The 25,545-nt window shown below is 39.0% G+C and overlaps 2 protein-coding genes across 21 annotated transcripts; one reads left to right on the forward strand and one right to left on the reverse strand.

The window, feature by feature from the left end:
* Positions 390-10,299, reverse strand: THNSL1 (threonine synthase like 1). Of its 20 annotated transcripts, none has more exons than XR_002435476.1 (4): positions 9,316-9,948; positions 6,785-9,203; positions 3,709-6,299; positions 390-3,158 (listed from the first exon to the last, which is right to left on the reverse strand). XR_002435476.1 is itself a non-coding variant. In XM_021388016.1 (4 exons), the coding sequence occupies exons 3-4, from the start codon at positions 7,034-7,036 to the stop codon at positions 4,050-4,052; spliced, it is 2,502 nt and encodes an 833-aa protein (XP_021243691.1). In that variant the 5' UTR covers positions 7,037-9,203; positions 9,316-9,668; positions 10,116-10,185; the 3' UTR covers positions 390-4,049. The 20 variants fall into 20 exon arrangements, 19 of the variants coding, with proteins under 19 accessions (XP_021243691.1, XP_021243708.1, XP_021243705.1 ...); XM_021388016.1 differs by adding an exon at positions 10,116-10,185 and having other exon boundaries at positions 390-6,299; positions 9,316-9,668; XM_021388033.1 differs by lacking the exon at positions 9,316-9,948 and adding an exon at positions 10,146-10,255 and having other exon boundaries at positions 390-6,299; positions 6,785-6,864.
* On the forward strand, positions 10,377-17,608 carry ENKUR (enkurin, TRPC channel interacting protein). Its single transcript, XM_021388036.1, has 5 exons — positions 10,377-10,555; positions 10,811-10,956; positions 13,761-13,987; positions 15,260-15,406; positions 17,222-17,608. The coding sequence occupies exons 1-5, from the start codon at positions 10,488-10,490 to the stop codon at positions 17,393-17,395; spliced, it is 762 nt and encodes a 253-aa protein (XP_021243711.1). The 5' UTR covers positions 10,377-10,487; the 3' UTR covers positions 17,396-17,608.

The following is a 25,545-nucleotide window of genomic DNA, read 5'->3' on the forward strand; positions in this document are numbered from 1 at the left end:
TACAGAGAGATGTGAAGGCTGGAACAGGCTGCCCAGAGAGGCTGTGGATGCTCCATCCCTGGAGGTGCTTGAGACCAGGTTGGATGGGGTCCTGGGCAGCCTGGTGTAGTAGCAGATCTGGAGGTTGGTGGCCCTGCCTGTGGCAGGGGGGTTGCAACCTGATGATCCTTGGGGCCCTTCCAACACAAGCCATTCTATGATTTGTCACTACTCCCTGCCAAATAATTCATCATATCCTGTTTAAGTGGCTCCTCAGTATTTAAAATCTGTGGCATTCACAGATTTGAGCAGTAATTGTTGAATCTTCCCCTGTGTAGATCAATTACCATGTATCTAATTTTCATGTAAACACTTGAAAAAGCACATATATATTCGCAAAGAAAATGCTATAGTGTGGATCCTGAAGTATTTATTCAGAAAAAATGTAGTGGACACAAACAACTATACGCATACTTCAGGCATACCAAACGTGATCAGAATAACAATGCGCATTCTTGATGTCTTCACAGAGCAAAGCTGATCTCCTGAAAAACAACGATCTTCCATTCAGAGTTTCATCCACTAAATATCCTGTTACTTTCAAAACATAGATAGCAGTTCTTTTTAAATTTTAAGACATTAAGAAAACAGAACTCTCTTTTGAAGTCAACTGAAACTGCTCTATTGACCCTTTACCTAAAATCACTGTCACCCTGAGAAGCAGGACTGTGACTTAAGGCAAGTAATGAGCAGATAGTAAGACTGCAAGAAGAAGTATTTTCCATATAAATATTTCTTATAACAAGAAGTATAAACATTGGCATTACAAACCGTTCCTTGTTACATCTGCCTTTAAGATTTTACATGTAGCATTAGTGTTCAGAAAAGCAAACCAGCAGAAACTAATAGCTTAAATAAAGCTATGCCATTACCAAGCTGTACACATATATACTCATTTCTGCCACTCTCTGTAAATCTGGCTCATATTTGTTTAGACCACAACATCTTATCTTTAAGCAAATAGGAGCAAATGAGTACATCAATCCCAAACAGCTTTAAGAATCCTACTGACCATCAGAATGTACATGCGCTTCTGTGCATCATTAGCGCATCATTTTTTCTTAAAGAATAGTAAACATTATACACATGGGATGTTGTCATGCAACATCTGAAAAAGACAAAAAACAGCACTTGTACTCACTCGATGGCTAATGCCCTTTGAATCTTTCATGAAACTGGTAGCAAGGGAAAAAGTGCAATCACAGTGGCACAATGTTTGTTGAACTACAGTATTTTGCTGAATGACATTTACAGAAGCCGGGCTGGGAAAAACGATTGCTTCCCTCACTGTCCTCTGTCCCCTTCACCACTCTTAGCAGTGAGCACACTGGAAGTTATTTGCTCCTCTCCCATCCCTTCAGGCCCAGTATGTCAAAGTGAGACGGAGGCACACAGTTGGTTCACCTCACGTATGACAAAGTTCAATTACTTTTCCTAAACAATGCAATAGAGCAAGTATTGTATTGTTAAGACATTTACAGAAATGTACTAGTACTATACATGCTCTTTAATCACTACCTTTATGTATTTCAGCTTCACATTAAAAGCCCTTCAGTACAACTGAATTCTTAGTGAGTTCATGTAACCGTATCAACCCTTAATATTTTCATACCACGTGAAACATTGCAAATAGGAATTTAACTAATACTTTCCCCTTCAAATCAAGCTTCAGCCATGAACTTTGAAATATTGATTGTCTGAGTCATGCCAAAATAAATCCTGTTAGACTTGTTGTTTTGTTCTTACTATCTAATAATCAGTTACTTCAAGGTAGGTCACAGGCTTCTAGCCTAATCTTGTTTAGAACCTCAGCTTTTCTCTTTTAGGTACTTCCTATGAAAACAAGCTCCTCTCTGGAAGTATTTCAAGAACGCACTGCAACTGCATGTGACAAATTTCTTTATGATACATATAGCATTAAGCTTCACGGAGTCACATAGTACAGAATTTCCACTGAGTCCTTACGCTGAAACCCATTCCCATTCCAGTAATAGAAACCTGGCTTTTTTTTTTTTTTTTAACTTTAAATATTTAGAATTCATGTATTGTAGTGTTACACTTGGGACTAGTGTAAGAACCAAACTGATAAATTCAGAAATGCAAGGTGGATGGGCACTAATCACCTACACAATGGTTCTTTTTTTGGCAATACACTTATGCAACATTTTTAAATTATATATTGTATGGTCACTGTCATGTTAGAAAGAGATTTTCCAAAGTTACCACAGAAATAAGAAATGAGGTCTGAACAAAAAAAGTAACATGACAGATCTTGGAAAGGCATCCAAAAATGGCAGAACCCAGAAAGCCATTTTGTCACTCACACCTTTATCAGCTCCATATAACTTTACTATACAACACATTCACTGTGGCAAATGCACATCACATTGGGTCTTTCAGCTTACACTGAAATACTACATAAACGGAGAATTTTTTCACGTAGTTTGCTGGATAGTGTTTTCTTCACCTCTCATGTGGCAGAAAGTACAAGCAGACACATGAGGAAGGGAAAGCACGATTCCATGAGCATAGTTGTCTCTATATTTTGGGAACAGAGTCCTGACATATATGAGATGTTGCTTCTCCAAGAGGCAAAAATGGCACCACTTACCATCTCTCTTGCCAATACCTTTCTCTTTTTGAATCTTGGTGAGAACCACAGCCTCCCGTAGCTGTTTGTACTCCCATCTGACAACTCCCAGCTCTTTACCTGTAACTGGCTGCCATTCACAACTCGCCAACACATTATCTTAGCATTTCTCATAGCATGGAAAGTAGATATATTTCCTACTCTTGCCAAATATAATCTACAATTCACAGAGTAAGATTGCCCATAAGCACACAATCTCCTCAGGCAATATGTTCTATTTTTTTTTAAATTAAAAAACAAAACAACAACAAAATGACCAGCACAACACAGAGCCCGTCATTAGCAAAGACACAGGCTGCTAGCACAGACCTATTTCAGGTTGCACAATGAATACCTCTGATGCTGTTGCACTTGCCAGGCACTGAAATTCATTCTTCACCTTCCTTGAAGAGATACCAAGACCTCTGAGACACCTCCTTATTGTAATTCATGCAAAGCATGGATAGAATAGAATGTTGAGGACATTCATCTAAAAATATGACAACAGAAGCTACATGAACTCTAAGAAAAAAAAACATAGAATCCAACAAATAAATGTAAATAAATACTTAAGTTTTGATCTCATCTGGGGAGACTGATGCTAACACTAGTAAATAGCATTTTAAAAGTATTGTAATGTTGAAAAGTGAACTAGAAAAGATCTAGGAAAGACTACTGGTACACTGGAGGATTGCATCTCAAAAGTTGTAAATATTAAAGGATTCCATCTTACACAGGAAAATATCTGGAAGGAAAAAGATGTCTGAAAAACAAAATAACCAGATTTTTTGCATAAACGTTGGCCTCACAAAACATAAAAGGAACACTGGGCAAGAAAATAGCATACCATAAAATTGCATGGTTCAAGGATTAACAGTATATGTATGCTTTAATCTTTATAGTGAAATCAAACTTCATTAGTACTATTTGAGTATCATCACTATCTTACCGTGTTTTGTTGTTCTAAGTGAGTTAAACTTTAACTAATCACCCCTGGTCAAGTGATCACATCATTCTTGCAACAAAACTAGAGCTATTACCTCCAGGAAGGTCAGACTTCATTACCTCCCTCTTTCAGGGGAGAATGCTTCAGGTTGTGAAGGAGACAGCACTGCCAAGGAAAGCCTGCACTGCTGCTGTCCGTAGGATACATGGCCTGCAGGAGTGCTCCAGGCTTCTAGTCGCTCAATTCAGAACCATCCAGCGCTACTAGAAATCTCACATGGATTACTTAAGAACACTGCTGAAAATGTGACAATTGAGTATACAACTGTGGATGTTATGCTATGAACTGGACACAGGCCAGATAAACCAAGACTTTATTAAAACATGCAGTTGGTTAAAGTATCACGAACGACACAGTAGACGTCTGACCAGTCCTTCAGAAAACTTTCATAAAATGACCTTGAATTAAGGTTTCTATACAAGACATCAACATACTTAGATCAGCGGTGCAGATCCGGTGACCCTCATTCTCATTCTTTTTCAGTGTCTCTATTAGGCCCCAGTGGACTGGAGGCAGAGGGCTGTAAGAACTCAGCAAGTGAAGTTGACTTAATGGGTTTTGTTTTATTTCTGTAATCCTCAAGGCCCTCAAGATAGCAGGTGCAAACTTAGAATAATGAGCTGTAGATGAAATAATAATTGGACAAGTTCTATCTTGTAATCGATCTGCAACTACTTTAGCAACAGCTGTATGTGTATCCAGAATATATCCTGTAGTGCTGTAGACAGAGTGAATGGCAGCAAGGCAGTCCTCCTCAGAGCACCACCCAGCCACCAAGTCCTGCTGAAGCTTTTCAAGTAGATCTTTCCGCAGCTGAAAGTGGCCCTGAGTTTCCAGCTGGTTATATAACTGTGTCACCAGCTGTCCATCACCATCAGCAATCAGGTGCAAGTATCGCTCAAGATTGGAGGACTTCAAAATATCTATTGCTGGTGAAAAAGTTGGAATTAATTTTCTTCCCCTCAAATCATAAATACCTGTTCTTATAAAGTCAGTCAAGACATTGTTTTCATTGGAAGCACAAATGCATTTTCTAATAGGGATTCCCATCATTTTAGCATACAAAGCAGCTAATATGTTGCCAAAGTTCCCTGTAGGAATGCAAATGTCTACAGGGTCTCCAAACGCAATAATACCTTGATGAACAAGATCGAGGTATGCAGAGGCATGATAAACTACCTGAGGAAGCAGTCGTGCCCAGTTTATGGAGTTTGCTGCTGCTAAAGAGGTGCCATATTCTACTGTAAGATAGCCAGTATAATCAGAGTCAGCAAAGATTTTCTTCATAGCAGTCTGGCAAAAGTCAAAATCAGATTTGACACCTACTGACCAGGCATTCTCCTTCTGACAACCAATCATCTGTGATTTTTGAATCGGGCTTACTCCATCCTCAGGAAAAAAACTCATCACAGCAATTCTCTGTTTATCAGTGTCATGGAGACGACTAAAGCCATCTAGGACAGCACTCCCTGTGTCACCAGAAGTAGCTACCAGAACCAAGTAATTACAGCTCCTGGGAATGCAGTATGCGAATATATGTGGCATCATCTGTAATGCAAAATCTTTAAATGAAGCTGTTGGTCCATGAAATAACTCAAGGAGAAACTGATTACCTGTCAGATGCCTAACCGGGGCTATTTTAGAACAAGTAAAGTTTTCTCCATAAGCAGTTCCAATAATTTCTCTCAGTTTAGAAGCAGGAATATCAGCAGGATGTATGCATCTCTCTAGTATCACCTGGGCTCTTTCAGCATAAGTTGCTTCTATTATGCTTTGCCATTCTTCAGCAGTCAGTTCTGGAAGTCCTCTCTCAGGAACAAAGAGTCCTCCGTCCGAGGCTAAGCCTTCAATAACAACGTCACTGAAATACTTCTGAGAGTTTTTTTGTGTGCTCCTAGTTGAAACATAAGTTTCCACTTCGGAGTTCTGGTATCTCTTCACAGCATCAAGCACCTTTTCTGCTACAACCTCTGCTGCCATAGAGCCTCCACAAAGAACACGGACATCATACCACCTTTTGTAGAACTGCTTCCTAAACTGAAGTATGTCCTTGAGAGAAGTAGCAGGACCCTGGCCCACAATGCGATCCACTTTCATTGACTTCAGCCGACTCATAATGACCGTTGTGGGCACATCAAGATACACAACTATTCCATTTCTCTTCACATGCTGCATGCCAGCAGTGTGCATTGGATTGGACCCACTAAGGGAAATGACACTTCCAGATGCTGAAAACTTCAAAAGGGCTTTTCCTTCCTCCTCTAAAAATTGCTCGTTACCAACATCCTGCAGTTTTTCTGACACACTCATATTCCAGGTTGTTTCAAGGACATCATCATCTACATCTATGACAGGGCAATCTAGTTTCTGACCTACTATTCTCCCAACTGTTGTTTTCCCAGCACCCGGAGGTCCCATCAGGATAATATTTTTGTTTCCAACAAGAGAATGGCTCGAGAACCGTGACTTCGATATCTGTTCAAATGTTACCAGTCTTGAAAACATCAGTTTTAAACAAATTCTAGAAAGACTGTTTCGTGTTATCAGTCTCAAAGGTCGATACTGAACAATGTGAAACATCTTCTGGGTTTTTTTTTCAAGCCACCTTGACAACCCACTTACCTGCTTCAAAAAGAAAAAATAGCAATTAGTTCTTCAATAAACATCTTGAAAAAAAAAAAAAAGGAAGGATATAAAATTCAGAACAACAACAGTTAAAACACAAATCTAGTTATGACTTTGTCAGTGATATGAGGTATGGATTTTTCAAAATAAAATCACTCATTCCACTCTCCTACATAGTTCCAGCTCAGTTTCACTGACAAACTCAACTTCAGACAGTCCTTGTCCTTAGGTTAAATAAGGATATCCAGGCCCAACATACTATTTGCAAATAATATTGTTAACAGGAATTAAAATTCAATTACTTTTTCATCTAATAGACTTAATTAAAAGTACAAATTCACAAATAACGAAGGTTAACTAAAACACCTCCTTGTAATTAAAATATTGAAGTCTGTATTTTCCCCGCTTCCGATAAACCTTTAATTTCTTATTTTTCTAAAAAAACAAATGCAATACCCCCTTAAATACAACAAAAACTCACAGACTTGTGCAACAGCAAGGATGGAAGAGTTGCATCCAATTCTCTTCTGACAGGATGACAGAGCAACTGATTTGTGACGAACTCCTACAATGGAATTGTACTGGATGTAGTTTGTGTAAAGCGAGAGACACGACATCATGAAAACACTCCATTCAAAAGTAAAAAGATTCAGTAGGAAAACAGCATTCTCAACACAGATTAAACAAGATGCCCTCCGTGTGTTTTTTTGTTTGCTTAGAGAAATCACTGCCAGCATGACTGGAGTTGCAAACCATGTTTTGTTGGTTATGTTTAAGGCCACGGGGCAAAGGACTCTCAGAATCTCAATACAAGAGGGAGGCTGGGGGAGCAAATCAGCACTAATTTGCACAGAAAATCCCAACAGTCGTTTTTCTTTTTAGATAGACAAACAAGTATCACTTTATTATTATTATTTCTTCACTGTTCATGACTAAAAATGAAGAAAAACAACACAGAATTTCCCTTAGGAAATTAATATAATTTCAGATGTAAAAATTCAACTATATAATCACTCGATTCTTTAAATTGAAAAAAAAAGCTATATATGTAAAATGAGCATTTTTTAACCATCTCTTCTAGCTGTTACAGTACGCAGGACGGAGATGGCTGACAAAGCTGCAAGTTGCACTTCTTTCTCCCCTTTCTTGGCACTGTAACACATAACCAAAACTGCCATCAGCTATTTCTAATAACTCTATTTTAAAGACTCCATCTAGCTGCTAGCATTCCACCTAGCAGCTGGGTGAGTGCAACGCACCGTGACAGTGTTTGTTTCTTTTGTCAGCTACTCTGACCAGAAAAATATTTTTTTAGTGACAGTGTTTCCCCACATTAGTCAAGACAGACTAAATAGAACAAATACAGGAACTCACTTTAGAGTAAGTCACCAAATCTTTCAACCATTCACAGCCTTATCTCTAGACAGGTCTGAGACCAGCAGCGCTTTACCACTATGGAGCACAGAAATTGACCTAGAGTTGCAGAAGACTGGTGAGCACCACATGGAACCATATCACCTTCCAATGACCTACCAAAGGTTAAATCACGCTTACAGTTAGCACAGGAGCCTTTTAAGATCCTGCTGCTCCTCCTCAGAACGTGCAGTATGGAATGACCCTAGAGATACAGGTCACTTCAAAAATGACGTGGAGGCTCAAGTTTTCTCAGAGCAAACCACAGAAACCTTCGCTTTCAGATGCTCCTTACTCTAGATTCTGCTGTGCGTTCCCAGATTTTTTTGCTCTACTTTCTTTACTAAACTATTTCTATGGGTTTCAAAATCAAAAGAAAAAATCTGTGAAGAGTAGCTATAATACTCGGTGTCATTATAAAGCTGTTCTGTAACAGTAATGCACTGAAGTGAATATACACATACAAAGCTAACAGGGCCAGAAAGTGATACTTAAGCTTCTAGATGCAAATATGTTCAAGATATGAAAAAAGTTAGAGACAATATTTTAGTGATTTTATTTCTCGAGCATTAAGAATCACTTTAAACCTTATTTAGGTCAAACAAAGGGCATACAAATCATGCCAAGCATAGTGGCAACGACTCTAGTTTCACTACAGATACACTTTGAGGTGTAGTCACTTAGTACACGCTATACAGCTGCAGGACGGAACATCTGGATTGCTTTATGAATCTAGGACACAGGTACACAAAAGCCCCAAAAATTAGAGCTGTAGGCAAGGGAAGGACTAGACTCAGACTTATTTGGTTATACACTTGCAATATTTGCATAGAGTTACAAGCAGTTGGTCAGACTGCTTGAAATCAAGTCAGTAAGTCTGATGCAAAAATGTGCAGGGAATTTTATTCAGCTGCTCAGTTTATCTATTGCAATTTAACCCCATCTTGCACCCATATGAAGTATATGTAAAAACAAGCTTGCAACTACTGAACTGTTCTTTTCAAATAATTTTTATTCCAGTGGCAAAGCTTTACTGTGAAAACAATGCGAATTAGACTTCTTGCCTAGCAGAGATTACCAGTCTAGGCAGAGCACCAAACCAACCACCTTTAGCTACAGCTACCTGTACCAATGTTTCAGGGAGGGGGGCTTGTATAGAAGCAGAGCTCATACCCATACTTCCAATGACATCTAGTTCTGACAATACACCTCAACTCTCCACTTGGAGGGCTGAAGGCCCCTATGTATCACTTGCTTATCCGTAATTTTAACAACCATTAATGATGACAGGATTTCTAGTGAAAACTGGCCTTAGCTCCCAGTATAGACACAAAGCCTGCAAAGACACAAAGTACAGTTAAAATCCAGAGACCAAACAAGTCAGTGGTGGTTTGCAGCTGTTGGAGAACTCACGGTAGGTCAAGATAAGTAACTATCGTGCTGCAAAGCTTCCAATATACAAAAACTTCCCTTTGACTTTTCTCAGGACTTCTGCATAGAGAAAAAAAAATCCTAGAGTAAACCAACTTCAGCCTTCCCATGATCATCCCACAGACCGAAGTTCTGAGGGTACTGAGAAAAAAAAATAAAAAAATGCACCTACGTGAAATCAGTCTCTGCACCTCGTTTCCACAAAAACCTGAAAGGAGGGTGAGAAAGCCTCCCAGTTACCCAGCAGAAAAGCCAGGTCGCAGCAGAAGTGCAACCACATCAGTCATAACCGGTGCAGGTGGAAGGACTGCTTACAAACTGTATGAGCAACTGCAGCGTGGACAAAACTGCACAGTGAAGGAAGCAGAAATGTTCTGGGGACAGAACTGAACTGCTACGGGAGTTCCCCCTCTGTGGCAGACAGAGGCCTCCCAAAGCTTTCCAGAACATCAGAGGGCACTCAAATATCCGTAGGAGCCCTGCTCATCTGCAGGAAGGGGCAGAGCTCATTTCCGAGCGTGAGACCTGTAAAACGAAACAGAGCGCGAACAAGGAAGCCCCGACCCGACCTCAGGTCGGAACGCAGCAGAGCTGCCGCCAGGTGCCGCGCAGCCGCAGGGCACTGCTGAGGGAGCGCGCAGCTCCGAGCCCCGGCCCCGAGCTCCCGGCCCGGCCGCTGGGGAACGCGCCGCCCCGCAGCGCGCGGCCATCCCCACAGCGCGAAGGTGCCGAAGCACGGACAGGAGGTCGGGAACGGACAGATCGCAAAACACAGGCTGAGCCGGACACCATGGAGCCAGCCCGGCCGCACCTCAGCCGATGCTGCCGCCAACTCCACCCCGCCCTCGGGAGTAGCGGTGGCGGCGGCAACGCCCTTGCCCTGTCCTGTCCTGTCCTACCCCGCCCCGCCACGCGCCCCGCCCCCCGCGGCTCAGCCCCGCTCCCCTCAGGCGCCCCTCAGCGCCCACGTACCGGCGAAGCGGGGGCGGGACCCTCACGTACCCCACACACCCCACGCGCCCACAGCCTCGCCTCCACCGCCCGCACTGCGCACGCGCGGCCACCTGCTGCCCCTCACGGCCCGCCCGCAGTTCTGGCGCACGCGCGGCCCTGCCGGCTTCAGCTACGCCAAATGCGCTTGCGCAGCTGCGCTGTGCTTTGCGTCCGCCCGGCGTTTGCCTGCCGCCAACGAAGGGGCGGGGGAGAGGCGGCGTAGCCCCGCGTCTCGCGGCGCTGTTGCCTAGCAGCGCGTTTCCGTGGTGACGGCAGCGACAACAGCGCGCGGGCCGTGGTCGGCCCGGCTGCAGCCTGAGGCGACGGGTGGGAGGCGGGAGCGGGCGGAGGATGGCGGCCCAGGAGAGTGTCTATAACCTCCTGCCCCGGCTGGAGGAGAAGCCCGTCAAACCCCCGAGGTACGTGGGGATGTAAAGCGCCACTTGCCGGCTCTGTGCCTGGTTGCGGCAAGGCGCTAAAGCTTGCGGGTATGGGTTGTCGGCGTGGGGCAGAGCTGAGCTGAGGTTATGGCAGTGATGGCTTTTGGGAAGACACAAAACGAAGTAGCTCGGTCTGTTGTTGTGATCTTCTGCAAAAATGTGTATTCTTCGAAGAAATATTTCTAGACGTTTTCTGACCACTAACTCCTTCATGCCTGTTTTTTAACATCAAAGGTATATATCAACATTTAGGCCATCTGTGAAACTTGAAATAGAGCAAAGTAAAGCGCAGTGGAAAACTATGGGGCCAGCAAAAGTTGCGGTGCCGTCTCCAAAAAACTTTCTGAAGAAACATTCCAAGGAACCCAAGTTACCAGCAAGTAAGTCTGAGCACTGATCTCGTGAAATGCAATGTGCTCTTTTTTAGCTGCTGCTGTTTAAAAATTGAAGATGTGTTGATAGCGTGTTCCATCCTCCTGATATCTGAATTTACAGTTACATAATTTAGATTTGTATGTCATTCTTTCCTGCAACTGATCATTAATATTCAAGTGTATAATATTAGCAGGCATATTAAAAGTGAACTAAGTGTTTGTAGTGCTTGAAGATACATAGGTAAATATATGTGTCTGTCTTGATCATCACCAACATACAGCTTTTCAGTATTTTTGTATATACTTTCGGCTCTTAATCCTATGGCATTAAATTGACTGGCATTGTCCAAAAGTGTAGAACGTTTTTTGGAGAGCTGCGTATCACAGTAATAAGAAAACTGGAATATTTGATTGTAAAGAGCCAGTTTTCCACCATCGTATCCTCAGGCACAATTCATAATTCAGAATATAAGAAGTTCTTTTGTTCTGCTTCATGGCCAGTTCTACAAGGCTGCAATGACTTCAGCACAGCTGGAGTTGTAAGTACATTTCTGTCAGAATTTGTAATTGAAATATAAAGTTTTAGCTTGGAATTGTTTTTAGACTGGAAAAATAAAGCAGAAAAGCTTAAAGTACTATACTGAAAAAATGCCATCTAAGGGAACATGCGAGTCAGCACCAAAACATGTGTGGTACGTGCAAATGACTTTAGTATTAAAAATGCAGGCTACGACAGGAGCCTTTGGAGGTTTAATGCCTCAGGCAATATGGATTATCAGAACCTTAAGGTAGGTTTGGTCCCTGAGGTCCTGTAGGTATCGTAGGTGGTTTCTCCATAAGGTGATCTCTTTTTCAGGAAAGCTGAACAATATTCAGTATACTGGAATGTCATGGCATCTGATCATTAATGATTTCAAGCTCAATAACTTGTTAAATTACTGCACTAATGTTTTAGATGAGCATAGGAAATAAGGTTGATTCACCAATAACTTGGAGTGGTCCTTAATGTTCCTTTTATGCACTTCTATTGTAAAATTTCTGTTAACTACTACAAACTGGCTATGTTTTGGCATTCAGCACTCTGCTCCATTTTTCTCAGAAAAACAACTTACAATGTTTTTATTTCAACTTGCTAATTCAGGACTTATTAAAAACAACAGGTACTTGTGTGTTTTCATTTAGAGTTGATGTACCGTAGCCTCAGAATGGCTATGATACATCATAGCTACCATTCAGACCAGTAATCTCATTGCTGTGATTAGATCCTAACGGATCTTGAGAAGAAGCTAAATCTTTAACTCAGAAAGTTCTTATACTTTTGTTGAATGGAGTTTCATACCTACCTCAGAAAACTTACATTGCTTATTGACCTCTTTTTTATGCACAGCACTTTCATCACTTGGAACTTAGCCATTTATCATCTGTCTGTGTGGGATTATGGCATTTTGTTTATGATTCCTATGCCGTCTTGAAAATTGGGTTTGATCTATCTAGTTAAAAAGTAGATTGCAAAGACAAAGCAGAAAGATTGAATTTATTTTTTTTCCCTAAAGTCTAGGTTAATGTCATTCTTAGAGAGTTTGATTACTCAGTAAGTAATTCCTTAAAAAAAGGTATGTTTTCTAATCTTCCACTGCATCTGGTTGTATTACTGGTTTCTGGCATTCATTTTAACAAAAGTACGTTACTGGCCACAGAAGAAGCAAAGGGTCCCAAAACATCAAGTGTGCACCACTGTTACGCAGATAAGGGTGAGCAAGTGCTGCTCACTGAGAAGCTTCAGAGATCATCTTTTCAAAACGATGTCCTTAGAGAAACAGATTTAAGTCTGTGTTTTACAGTATTAAGTTATGGCAAGCTTTCAAAACAAACTCAGAAAAGCACTGGTTCATGGGGTCAGCGTCAGGAAGCCAGCTGTTGTAGGAATGTACTCTTACATATTAATGACCCTAAGTTGGAGTTCTGTCTGTTGGGAAATACGGTGGGAAATGAATTGTCTTTCATTACTCAACTGAATTGACACTACTCAGGAGACAACCAACTTTCTGTTGGAGTGTTGGAGAGAAGATCACACTAAAGAGGAAGGGTTCCCGCATTCTTTGGAGAAAGGATGGTGAGAAGCAATATTATGGAAGAGCAGGAGCAGGGCAGCTCCCTAAGGGAGGCCAGGAATTAAGGGCGACCTAAAAATGACCTCACCAACAGGAGCAGGCCCAGCACAGCAGAGGCATGAAAGCAGAGCAGGGCAGTGATGAAAACGAGCCTTGTCAGTGGCCTAGTGACCGTCAGGCAAGACAGGGTAGCAGGCTGGGTCCATCTACTGATTCCACAGGGCACTTCAAGAGAGGGCTAAGGGCAGGCACACCTGAGAGCTAGATGAGGTAGGGACTGACAGCTTAGGGCTGGGCTGAAATGAGGTGCACTAAATGAGGCTGGTCGGGACCATTAGGGCCTACTGCTGTGCTCAAGAGTCCTGACAATGAGGACCTCTGGTAAAAGCAGTTTTAACTGCATTTGAAATAAGTTCTGTGCTACTACAGTTAAGAGGTAATGAGTGGCATGTTATATGGAAAACTTATGTACAAAACAACATAGGATTTCCTAAGCTACATATGCTTCAATTATTCCTGACAAGCATATTAGTTTTCATTATAGTACCTTCCCAGTTTACAGTACAATCCCAGTCAATCCTTTCAGTGTAGTTTCAGCTGCTTTGTACTTCTCTGTAATTTTGTACATAATTTTTCTCTTTTTAAACTGCAAAGCTATTTAAGGCTATTGCTGAGAATGTTTACATGCTCAATTCACAGGAAAAAAGGAACAAGAGGGTAAGAAATTGCCTGCATTATCAGTACCACGGAGGACAGATCGCCCAGTTATGGGAATTCAGAGTAAAAAGAATTTTATAAAAACAAATGCAGTTGCTGCTATCACAGGATTGCCTAAAAAGCCTCAACATATTTATGTTGATAGAAGACAGGGAGACAAATACTTGCTTGAAACTTCAGGACTTGTTCCAAAATATATTAAAAAAAAGGTAAGTTTTATTAAATTATAGTGACAGTACTAGTAGTGTTGCCTATTTTAGATTCGCTATTTCATTCTCCTATTAGATGTTTAAGATTTTTTTGAGATGTTTAGATACCACTGTTGCTTGTCGTAGACCTATGAAATTCATCAAGGAGACATTGCTGGCAGTAGAGTACTGCCTCGCCTTTGCTCTATACTCACTTGCTAATGGTCTCAGAAAAAATTTGGCAGAACGTTGCTTCTAAACCAATAACAGATGTGTTCTGTGTTGCACTGGGAACTCACGGAGTATCCAATAGGGACACAAAGAACCGGTTTCTTCAGCTTATGCTCATGCAACAGTCTTTGCGAGGTGCTGGAGGAAAGATAGGGTCCGCTGAGCAAAGTGGGGTGAGGACATTGTTGTCAACAGCCCTGCTAACCTTCTAAAAGGTATTTTAACTGAAGTGTGTTAATAAAAGTTTACAGTTTAATGAAGGAACAGAAATCAGTGTGGCAAGTACATAGGTAAGGGGAGCAAGAGTGAGAATGTGAGAAGGACAAGAGCGGTTCATTCATGACCGAATGTTATGCAAAAAGAGACATGGTATGACATATGACATAGCTTATGACAGGGAAGATGCAGAAAAATGAAGCAACAGTCCTTGCAGAACCTTTGCATGGCTAACATAATCAGGAGTAGTACTCAGCACTGAAAAACTTGTGAATCATTTAGCATTTGGCTGAAAGAAGGTATATTCTGTGTGATCCCCAAGTGCATCTGGGATATTCAGAAAACGTTTTTCCTCTCAGAAACACAAAACTGCCATAGCTACTATGAGATAGTCTGTCATTCCTCTCTAGTTAACATTGTGCAAAATCTTTGGCATGCAAAAGTTTAGCAGAAATTGGGATTCAGGAAGACCTTTCAAAGAAAGTATGCAAGGAATGTGGACAGTAGAACTTGACACCATGTAAGAACATTTTAAATAGTCTGCTGTCATTAACAAATTTCAGACTTCACTCAAGCATCAGTTTGTATAAATAAATGTTTTGGTTTCTGGATTCTCTTCTGAGGTTATGAAAAAAAAAAGAAGGAAATTGTTTATATGTTTTGCTCAGACTACAAAGAGGATCACATTTGATACTTCTAAGAGCATGGTGATTTAAGATTCCATTGATCAGTGGCACAAAATTCCATTTCAAATTGTCTTTCTAAATGCGTTGTACTATATCTGACAGGTATGTCTTTGTTTTCTTCTTAAAAGCACATTAAGACACTTTTTTCTTGCCCTTACAGGATTATGGTGTTACGCCAAAATATGTAACACAGAGAAGTGAAGAAATGAAGAAAGCTCAGAAAGAATATGAAACCAGTGTCTTGGAGTGTCTCAAGAAAAAAGCCATGAAACAGCTATCTGATGAAGAAAGGAAATGTCTTCTGCAGGTGCATATTTTGTTTTACTGTAGTTAGTAAAATGTACATAAGATTAATAAGGCAATGTAAGTCCATATTAATAATAAACGTATATTCAATTTTTAAGCAAAACAAACGAATTGCCTACTTTTTCACTAGATGGAGCTATAGAACGGTTGTAAATTAAGCTGAAGGGAGTTGATCTATCCCCAGTTTTCAATTCTGTTAGATTTGTGTCCTTTATAATGATTTGGAATTTCAGTGAAGCTTCAGAGAAATGCAAAAGATCACACATATGGATCTGGAGATAGTTCTGACTCTCTACTTGTGAGTCATAAAAAAACATTTTTTTTTTTAATAGCAGGTTGTTTTTTTTTTTCTGATGTATGGTATTATTGCTGCACTTATTGGCAGTTTCTGTCTTCATCTTGTGACCTCACTGCCTAAAACATACGGTCATGCTTTTGAATGTGGCAAAAACAGAGAATAGCACTAAACTGTGATGTATGTGTAGAACTATGACTGGAAAATTCTATTTGCCAAGCTGTCTAGGATACTGTCTTCCAGAAAGTTTTTATTGCACAAGTCTTTCTAAAGTGAAATAATACCATAAAAAGAAGTAGATGTTGAATTAACAGGGTTATGTTTCAGATGATTACATAGGTTGATTTTTTGGTGTGTTTTTGTGGTTTTTGTTTGTTTGTTTTTGAGGGAGAGTTTTAGTCCTGGGCTTTTATGTATGACAGATGCAGTTCACGTTAGTGCTTATTTGTGTAACAGCACTCGAGAGGTGGTAATTTATTTAAACAGGAGCTAGGATCAGTAACAGCATTTTTAGTTCAAATGACAAAGAAGTGGCTTGTGGATGTTCTTGTAGATGTAAATTACGAAGAGAATGAAATTATTTGGAATTGATTTAAAGTAGCTCTTAAAAGTTTAAATATTTTGGGATCGGCTAAGTGCCCATGGTCTTAGGAGGGTCTCTGTTACTGGAAATTATGCTGCTGGTGGTGTAAACTGTGTGAGACTTCCATTGAATTTGGGCTCAAGTTTCAAGTATTGGTATTCTTGTGATTTCTTAAGGTCAGTTGCTCCACATGTTATGTAGGGGTATCCACAGTAGCCAGGTTGCTGTTTACGGGGGAGGTGGTTTCTGTAGTGAAGTTTCTAAATTAATTCCTGTTGCCTTTTTGAGAAAAGCAGTCAACTGTGTGATGAGTTTTGAGGCAGTTTTTATGAATCCTAATAGTTCCTCAGTAAACATACCGGAATTAAGATATAATCGAGCAAAGTTGATTGCCTGTAGATTGACAATATAGGAAGTCTCTTACTTAGAAAAAGGAAGAGTCAATCTATTAACTTTGTGCAGTTTTCCTTGAAGATGCAGAGGACTGGGAGTGAAATGTAGAAGTCTTCCTTGAGTTCCTGCTAGGCTGTGGAGTTGACTGTTGATCACTGTGTTAGTCACACTGATACACTTTCTTCAACTTAGTATTTTTGTAGCTCCTCCTCCATTCACTTGTTTTATTATTGCTTAGTTCTTACCTCTTAAAGACTAAATTTTTCCTCCAGAAGCACAGGGTTTTTTTGAAAACCATTCTCTATATTACATCAAAATGAATTCAAATTATTTTTGTTGCGGCTGCCTTGACTTTTACACATTTAATTAATTTTGTCCAATTATTTAAGATTATTAAACTTTACCCTTGCATTTATATTATTTTAACATTGCAGTGGCACTTAATCAAAGGCAATTTTACCAAAAAGAAAAAGTGATTTATGTGCATATCATTTTTAACTAATTACATTTTTCTCATGTGTTCCCTTTTCTTGTAATGGCACTAGGGGCTGAAAAAGAACTGGGAGGAAGTGTATCACGAATTTCAGTGTCTTTCGGTAGAAATAGACACTATACCCAAGAAGCTGTATAAAGGAAAGCTGGAATCACAGATGAAGCAACTGGAGCATGACATAGATGTAATTGAGAAGCACAAAGTTATCTACATTGCAAATGAGTAAGGACTGTTTTTCAGACATTGCCTCTTTCCTCCTTTTCTCTCTCTACCCTTGTCCTTCCAAGAAAAAAAACCTAAAAGCTCAAAAGAAGTTGAAATTATTCAGAAGGAAATATTCAACTAATAGAAGTATGCAGCTTCTTAGCTATATGTAACAACTTCTATAATTCTCATCTGTATAACTCATTTAAAAAATAAAATTCTTTATATAACTTTATATGGACATGAATTTAACCTATTATTTTCTGTAATTTTTATTAACAACTAAAATGCCTATAAACATCATACAAAAAGCACGAAAAATACTGTTTTGTGTGTTTGGGGCACTTCTTTCCCTACACAGCCAAATCTAAGTGGAATAATTGCCTGCTGAAGGCACCTTGGTAAATATTCAGGGTGGGATGGCTTGTGGTCTGGTTATTAAAGAGCTGCTGCATTTTACTTAAACGCTTGAGTGACTATACGCCATATATATGCCATAATACTATGTTAAACCTACGACTAATGTAGAAAAATGTACTTGGATTGCTACTATATGAATAATGTTAGAATGAAAGCAATATACAAGCATCTGAGTCATGACTAGACAGAAGAGATACTGGCATAGTGTACTGCATCCATTTCCATGAAAAGGAAAAATGCTTTTCTTTCCTACTGGTTAACCTTTGCTCCTGAACACAGCTTATCAATTATTTCCACCAGCAGCTGCTGTGAGATCTTTATAGGTGACATCAGCACAGGATGAAGTCAAGAATTTCAACGGAACTTCTAAACACCAAATTTTAAACCTGTCTGGAAAGGCTTTTGAAGACTTAACAGCAATTCTGTGTTATATTTCTAGTGCATCTTAAGCTTGTCTGTGACATACGCCAGGGAAGCTTGAGAGAGAGATGTGCATTTGGTTGTTTCTAACTTACAGGAAAGAAATAATGTTTATTTTTGAAAGGTATAAAAAATCTGGAAGAAAACTGTGTTTTCATAAATATGAATTTCATTTACTGTTTACTCATGATTTATACAGTATATTTCAAGAACACCACTAGAATCAGTTAATAACATGCCACATTATCTGCTAATGAAGTACAAGATGCCTTTCTTAAGAAATGCTGTATAACCAAACACGACTGTTTGTTTTGACTTCAAAACAGCCTGCCTCACTCTCAGTTTCTAGCAGGTCATTTGACTGAATTAGGCTTAAGATCTGCATTTGGATCTTTTCTTTATCATCAGTGTTATCTTAAAACGCAAAGTTGGTGTTTGCATATCCCAAAAGTTAGGAAAAACAAGTAAGCTGCACTTGAAAGCATTCACCGATAATAACTTTTTGCTAAAATTGTCAGAATTGTTAGCATATTTTTGGGAAGCTAGGAAGCGAACAGGAAGAGATGCAAAAAGTACACCTGCTTAACAGGAAAGGGAGACTAAAGCCAGTGCACATCTGTAGCTGAGTGGGCTGTCACTATTGTCTTTCAAAAGTATTGTGGTTTGGTTTTTTTTTTTTTTTACAAAAAAAAAAAATATATATATATATATATTCTTAGAGAACTTTGCAGATACATCTGCTGCCACACAGGATGTTCCCCTCTTAGGACGAGTGAATAGCTTTTGTCACTCTATGGGGAGATTAAAACTCCTGTTTATTTTGATGGGTATTCTATGAGACCTTCTATCAAGGTTTCTGATTATGGAAAAATGTGTAATGAAAACCTTTCAAAGTGCACACAGGAGAATGACCTTCTCACCTTTTAACTCTCTAGCAGAACAAACTCACAGATTCCAAAGAATGTAACTGTATTTATATGTTCAAATACCGATAATTGAAGGTGTAATGTTTGTGAATCAACTAATACTTGCTGTCATTACAGCTAAAGTAAAAGGATGAATAAAAGCAATTATTCTGATAGAATTTTTTCTTCCTGAAAGATATTAAATAATAATATAAGTCTCAAACTGTTCTTATAGGGGAACCTATCTCCAGCCTCTGTCTGCAGGGCTGTAGGTCCTCACTGTGATAATCTGTGCAACTTCCTAGAAGCAGCTCAGGTTGAAACTCAGTGTGCAGACCCGAGAGCAGAATTTCTACTGCTAAGGGAAATTATAATGTTCTTTAGTTATGTTGTATATCTTTAGTTGTATATTGCTTTAGTTAAAAAACATTTTTAACTGTCTCCTTAGTTTAAAATAAAACAAAAACCTAGTATGTAGAAACATCATTTCAGAAATTTCTTAACATTTCAACATAACATTAAAATTTCTGTTACTTTGCTTTTATTTACAGTTCAATTAGTTTTCTTAGCAGAAGTTTCAGACCTTCTCCATCTTTACTTTATGGCATTTTTATAGTGACACGAGCTGCTGGAGGTTTTTTTCTGAGCAGCTAAGCAAATATGTAATTTAACGTAACTAAGAAATTGTGTTAAGTAAGTACGTAATTCAAACTTACTGCTGCCAGTGATAACTTTTCTATTAACTGTGACCAGTTTGCACACAAATAAAGAAATAATTGATGGGAAAGTAAAACAAACTCAAGACTGATTGAATGCTTTCCCACAAATAACTGAGTTTAGAATAGTTTGGATTTTTATGCTTTTTCATTTTACTATTATTTTTCTACACTTGGCCTTTCTAAATTTCCAGGTGGAAATAATTTCATAATTTCTAGAGATGGACTGTAGAATTATACCAGCCCTGACTGGGTAGGGTTTAGTCTTCAGAAATTCAGTATATTTTTGCAAATATAAAAGTTAAATTTCAGCAGAATTATTTATTGTAGGCTATCAGTAAAATGAAATTAAATCACAGAAGTTGTGGGACTTGCTGCTTTCTATAATACAGTTAAAACTTTGTTTTGCAAAACCAACCACCATTATGGGAGTTCTGTTCACAGGCTGTAAGCAGCATTACCAGCTGAAGCACTGTCTAAATTCACTAGTCATTTATTGATAAGCAATTAAATCATAAGAAAGAAAATAATCAAAATACTCTTCATACTTAATAGTCATTTTTTCATCCAGGTATTTTTAAATGATCAACACTACATTGGATAGCCATCATAAAATACACACTATAGGAGATACGAATGCTGTATCGGTCAGTAGGAGTTATGGTGCCGCAGACTGAAAATATTTCCTGTTGAAAGTTATGCATGACAAACTGTGCATCTATTTTTTTAAATATAGCAACATGGAATTATGATAAATATCTGACTGGCTGTCCTTCAGAATGAAACTATTTATATTCAGGAAGTAAGGAATCAGATATGGCATCATCACAAACACAGGGAGTTCCTGATTGCAAGGCTCTGATACAGCTGCCTCCAGCTAGTGACAGAGCTGGTAAAAGCATATGGACTCCATGTGGCTGTTCTGAAAGTGCTGTGGCTTCTCAGGATCTGTATGCGTGCTTGGACACTAAGTCTGAAGGTAGCTCATCAAAACCTTCCTTGCAGAGCAGTAACTTTATTCCTCTCATTAAATATTGAGGGTGAAATTCCTTAATAATTTTGTTTTCCTAAGTCTCTGTATGTGATTTGTTTAATGTTTGGTCTTCCTTTGTGGGTTGTTTTTTTTTTTTTTTTTTTTAAAGGAAGGACATTCTGGCCTTCTGCATATTTTTGTAAAAAAATTGGCATCACAAACAGTTGTTGTGATTGTTCTCCCACAAAGCTATAATCTAGTCCTTTCACTGGCGTATGTTTCAGAGTAAACAACAACAGCACTAATGAAGTCAGACGTCATTCAGATAAGACAACTTCACCTACATGCAGGTTAATGGAGGCCTAGGTAAATGCTACTCCTTGTCAGTGCTTTCATCCTCAGTTTTATGAGGTATGTTTTTTTCAGCTTATAGTATTAAGAATATAATTATAGGAAAGGCTGTTGGCAAAACCTACTATTAAGGTTCCCTGACATTTCCCAATATCAGGGAAGCCACCCGCTGAGTCTGGCATCTGATGGAGACCGTTCACCTCAGTTACTAGAGGTGTGTTAAGCCTGACCAAACTCAGGAATACTGGCCATTGCTCCCTGTGAGTGGGTATCAGAGGTAGTCATTTATACTCAGCTGCTGAATTCCCAGATTGTATTTTTATTTCATTCTGCCTTGATCTCGCTCCAGCTCTTTTTTGTTTTATAATGTTATGTAAACAGTGTGAGTAAATTCAAAGTTTTCATCCTCCAGGCTAAGCGCTGGCTTTATGGTATGAATACAAGGTGAGTTGAGTTTCTTGTTTGTATTCTCTTTTCTTTGCTGTTTAAATGGTGCTGAGGTAAATGTGACTGTTCTTTCACCAAGTTATAAAAAACATACCTAATATTTTTTTCTAGACTGTATCCCTAACAAATGTCTGTCTGTGAGTGAACATAGCCAAATGGTAGATTACATTTGTTTCAGCTATTCTTGATGCTGTTATGGGGATGACCTTCTGCTTGATCACAGTACTAGCTTGTGTTGTTAATTCATTATCTCATGCCTTCCTCCACATTTACTCCACACAAATGCTAGAGTGACTTTGTCTTCAAATTCTTTCTTAAATTTCTAGCGATGCCTACCAAGAATTTAACAGCTGGGCTGCTGGTAATCTGAGATTAGAGTTTATTGTGCTGACCTGTGCAGTTTCCTTGAATACCCCTGGCACTCTGTAGCCATTTATTCTTCTGTTCTGCTAAGATTGTGAATTGTTTGTGGCATGGATCATCATTTTCTCTCTTTGCATAGTGTCTGGTGCAACAGAACTTTTGTCCCTAAGTAGAGTTCCATGGTGCTTGTAACAATAATAAATATCATCATCTGGGGGTGAATCAAGACCATGCAATAGAGGAAACAGATTCAAACTGTTTACCAAAAGAATCTGTTCTCCCAGAACTCTCATCTTGTTTGTTTCAGAAACTGGAAAATAAGAGTTGTAGGAAGAGAAAATTAATTCCCTGGAGCAATACAGTTTAGTCTTTGTCTTAAGATGTCTTTGAAATGCAATGGTAAATGACTTCGCTTTTTCAGTGATAGCCCTTACTACTGCATTTCTCATTTTGCAATTTGAGCCCATACGCAAGGTGTGAGTCCCCATATGGAAAGTTCTGGTGACTGTTGAGTCACCAGACCTTTAATTCACACAGCTGTTGTAAGCATGAATAAGTACCTCTATAACCGTTCTAGTATGGCATCAAGAGCCATAATAAAGCTCAGGAAGCGATGTAATAATTTTCAGGGTAAGAAATCAGAAGTGTTCACCATGTGGCCCTAGGTACTGCACAGTGAAGGAGCAATCACTTTGCTCTTTGGTCTGCCTTGTACACAAACCATAAAATGAGCAAATGGTCCAGTGCAGCGCTCCAGTGCTCTTAGGGTGTGGGTCATTCCGTAGAGCTAAAGAATCTGGTGGTTGGCTGGCCATGTACATTTAGCATGCCTGTGCTACAGGAGAACGTGCTGGTCCAGATTCTTTTTTTTTTTTTCAGTACACTTTTGTTACTGCACTGTTTATTCTAAGCAAGCTGTGAAGTATACAAAATTACGTCAAAGAAGACTGAGCTATTTTGGAGAAAAAAAAGTCCTTTAACTGTTATTTGTTTACCTGTTTAAAACACTATAAAATCTGTTTTGCAGATTTTCCCAAATTTGCTGTAGTTTATATGGGAGGGGGGGAGAGTGGAAGGGGAAAGAGAAAGGCAAGTGAGCAACCTCCTTTAAAAGGAGAACAAACTCTAACAGTTAAATTCAATACATTGGGTGTGACCCACTATGTATTTACAATTTCCTGACTAGTTCTCATGGTGCATGATGAATTTGTCACAGGATATGATGTGAACAGCTTTTCTTGAAAATAATCTTTTATCCTGCAAACGTCAATACTTCCCAATAGCTGGTTAGGGGAAATATTTGCATAATATTATGAAGGAAATAAAGTTTATTCTAGTATTAAAGGACAAAAGGAAATTTTTGTTTGCATTTATTCCAGCTATAAAGAACTCTATATTAATAACATGAACCTGAAAAGCAGGATGAGTATCTTCAGGAGCCAGGAAATTACAGAGTGAAGATCTAGTTGCTCTAGTCTGGCACAGTGAGATTAATAACAAACAAAAATGTAGTTTTGTATTAAAGATGTTTATCATGGACCAAGTAAGTCAAAGTCACAAATTCTGTCATACAGTACCTAATGCAGATTTAAAGGTCATAAAAAAAAAAAAGACTAACATCTGAATGCTGGTTAACAGTGATAGCTAAGTGCTCTGAGTTTCATTTGTGGATCTTAGATGCTGCAGGTGCTTTAAAGCTGAATTTTCCAGTTACCAAAGATGGCTAATTCTGCTGAATTTGAACAGACAGAAGCTTGCAGTGCCACTCCATTAGCTGCTATAGCACAGTAGTCACAAAGGGAGGTATAGCATCTATGCTGCTGTAGATTGTAGGATGCTATGATCTCCCTAGGTTCTTGAACGTAGGGCATGGTTTGGAATACTGCTTTATGTTCTCACAGATGTTAGTAACAATCTGGCGAATAGTTTTGCTGCCCTCCAGGTCTGCAGCAGTCACCCTGTGGACTGAGTAACTGCCTCAGGTCATGCAAAAGAACTCAAAAATTCTGGAATATATTAAAGCTGGATATGAAAGCAGTTCTAAATTGTTTTCAGCATGCCCTGAAGTACTGTGTCTGCTAGGCTTTTGTTTTTAATATTGTCTTCAGTGAGCATTTTACCTAAAAGGTAAGCAATTGGGGTTGCAGTGGTGGTGGTGGTGATCACTTATCTTAAACAACTAGCAAATGCCAGTTTATGCTTCATAAGATTGTTTACAGTACTGCTATTCACATGCAGCAACAGGCAGAACCAGAAATAAGAGCTCTTACTTCATCCTCTAATTGGCAAGCTTCTACCTACGTAACCTATAACTCTTGAAATATTCTGGATTTCCATGCTTTTCTTGTTTATTTTTGGTGTTTACATATTAAATTGTGTTGTCAAATGTTTATTATGGCTTCTTGGGAGGGGAATACATAATGGGGTTTCTAAGGCTAACAGATAACCCTGTGATAATGTTTGTCTTGGACAGTTTTCTTGTTTATTCCCCTGCCCCCGGCCTCCTATTTTCAGTATTTCTTCACGTTAGAGTTGTGGAAGGGTGGGTACTTGTGCTGCCTTCATCAGTAACAGAGTAAGAGAGGAAAGGATGTATAACTGAAATTATAAAGTTAGTTCTGTGAATGCTCAAGATATAAATACTGTTCACAAGGGATTCGTATATATGTTCTAAATTCTGTTTTGTTTCTTTGGGTGTCACTTTTTCCATCTGCTCCTTTATGTTTTTTGGCTATGTGTCCAGACCTACTTGTTAGTATGAGTTCACTGTTCTACCCTATTTTCTTTGTTCTTTTCCCCTTTGATCATTTCCCATGGTGTGTCTCTAAAGTGTTTACTCTTTTCCTCCTATTTTTAGTTTATAAACAAACAGCTAAAGAAACATAGTAGGAAAGTTCTTCAGAATGCTGACATTCTTTTTCTCAGTTAAGACCCTAATATCATGGTTTAAATAGTCATATTTTGGCCTTAGTTTAGAGTTTTGAAAATCTATTGTAAATTAATTCGTTCTACATCAATTCATGCTGTAGAAAAACAATGTAAACAGTAAGTATATATACCTCAACAGCAACATTCTTAGCAGATTAATTTCTGTCACGCACAAAGAACTTTATTAATTCTTCTATTAATTCTGTGGGTTTACAGAACCATGAATTTGTCACATTTGCAACAAGACTAAAAAATCTGTAATACGTTTTATGCTAATAAACAATGGTATATGCAGAAAGAGCAGGTTGGTGGATTGGATTGGTGGTTGTTGATAGCAGCACTACCCTTCCAACTATGCCCAAGCTAATTTTATCTAATTTTTCATTTCCGTTTTCTTATTTATTGTGATTAGCAAGACATGACACTTCGTTACACTTCTGAAGTGATCTCTGTAAAACTGTTGGAAGAGAAGTATACCAAAAGAAGACTTGACAAAATGCAGTCATCCAACCGTGACAGGAAGAACAAATGTTTCCTGCTTATGTTTTTCTGCACAATGCCAGAGGAATTTATTTTTTAGTATCTTGTTCATAATCTTTTCCAAATCTTTAAACTTCTGTCTGTGATATAGTTAGAACAATCTTTTGTA

Source organism: Numida meleagris, chromosome 2 (genome assembly GCF_002078875.1).
Source record: "Numida meleagris isolate 19003 breed g44 Domestic line chromosome 2, NumMel1.0, whole genome shotgun sequence".
Lineage (NCBI taxonomy): Eukaryota > Metazoa > Chordata > Aves > Galliformes > Numididae > Numida > Numida meleagris.

Bases quoted from the DNA above. Each gene is read 5' to 3' on its own strand.
- THNSL1 (XM_021388016.1), bottom strand. From the start codon at position 7,036: ATGCTGGCAGTGATTTCTCTAAGCAAACAAAAAAACACACGGAGGGCA. The intron at 6,300-6,784 runs GTCTGTGAGTTT...TTCTTTTTGAAG, and splicing joins CCATCCTTGCTGTTGCACAA to CAGGTAAGTGGGTTGTCAAG.
- ENKUR (XM_021388036.1), top strand. From the start codon at position 10,488: ATGGCGGCCCAGGAGAGTGTCTATAACCTCCTGCCCCGGCTGGAGGAG. The intron at 10,556-10,810 runs GTACGTGGGGAT...TTAACATCAAAG, and splicing joins AAGCCCGTCAAACCCCCGAG to GTATATATCAACATTTAGGC. The intron at 13,988-15,259 runs GTAAGTTTTATT...TTGCCCTTACAG, and splicing joins CAAAATATATTAAAAAAAAG to GATTATGGTGTTACGCCAAA.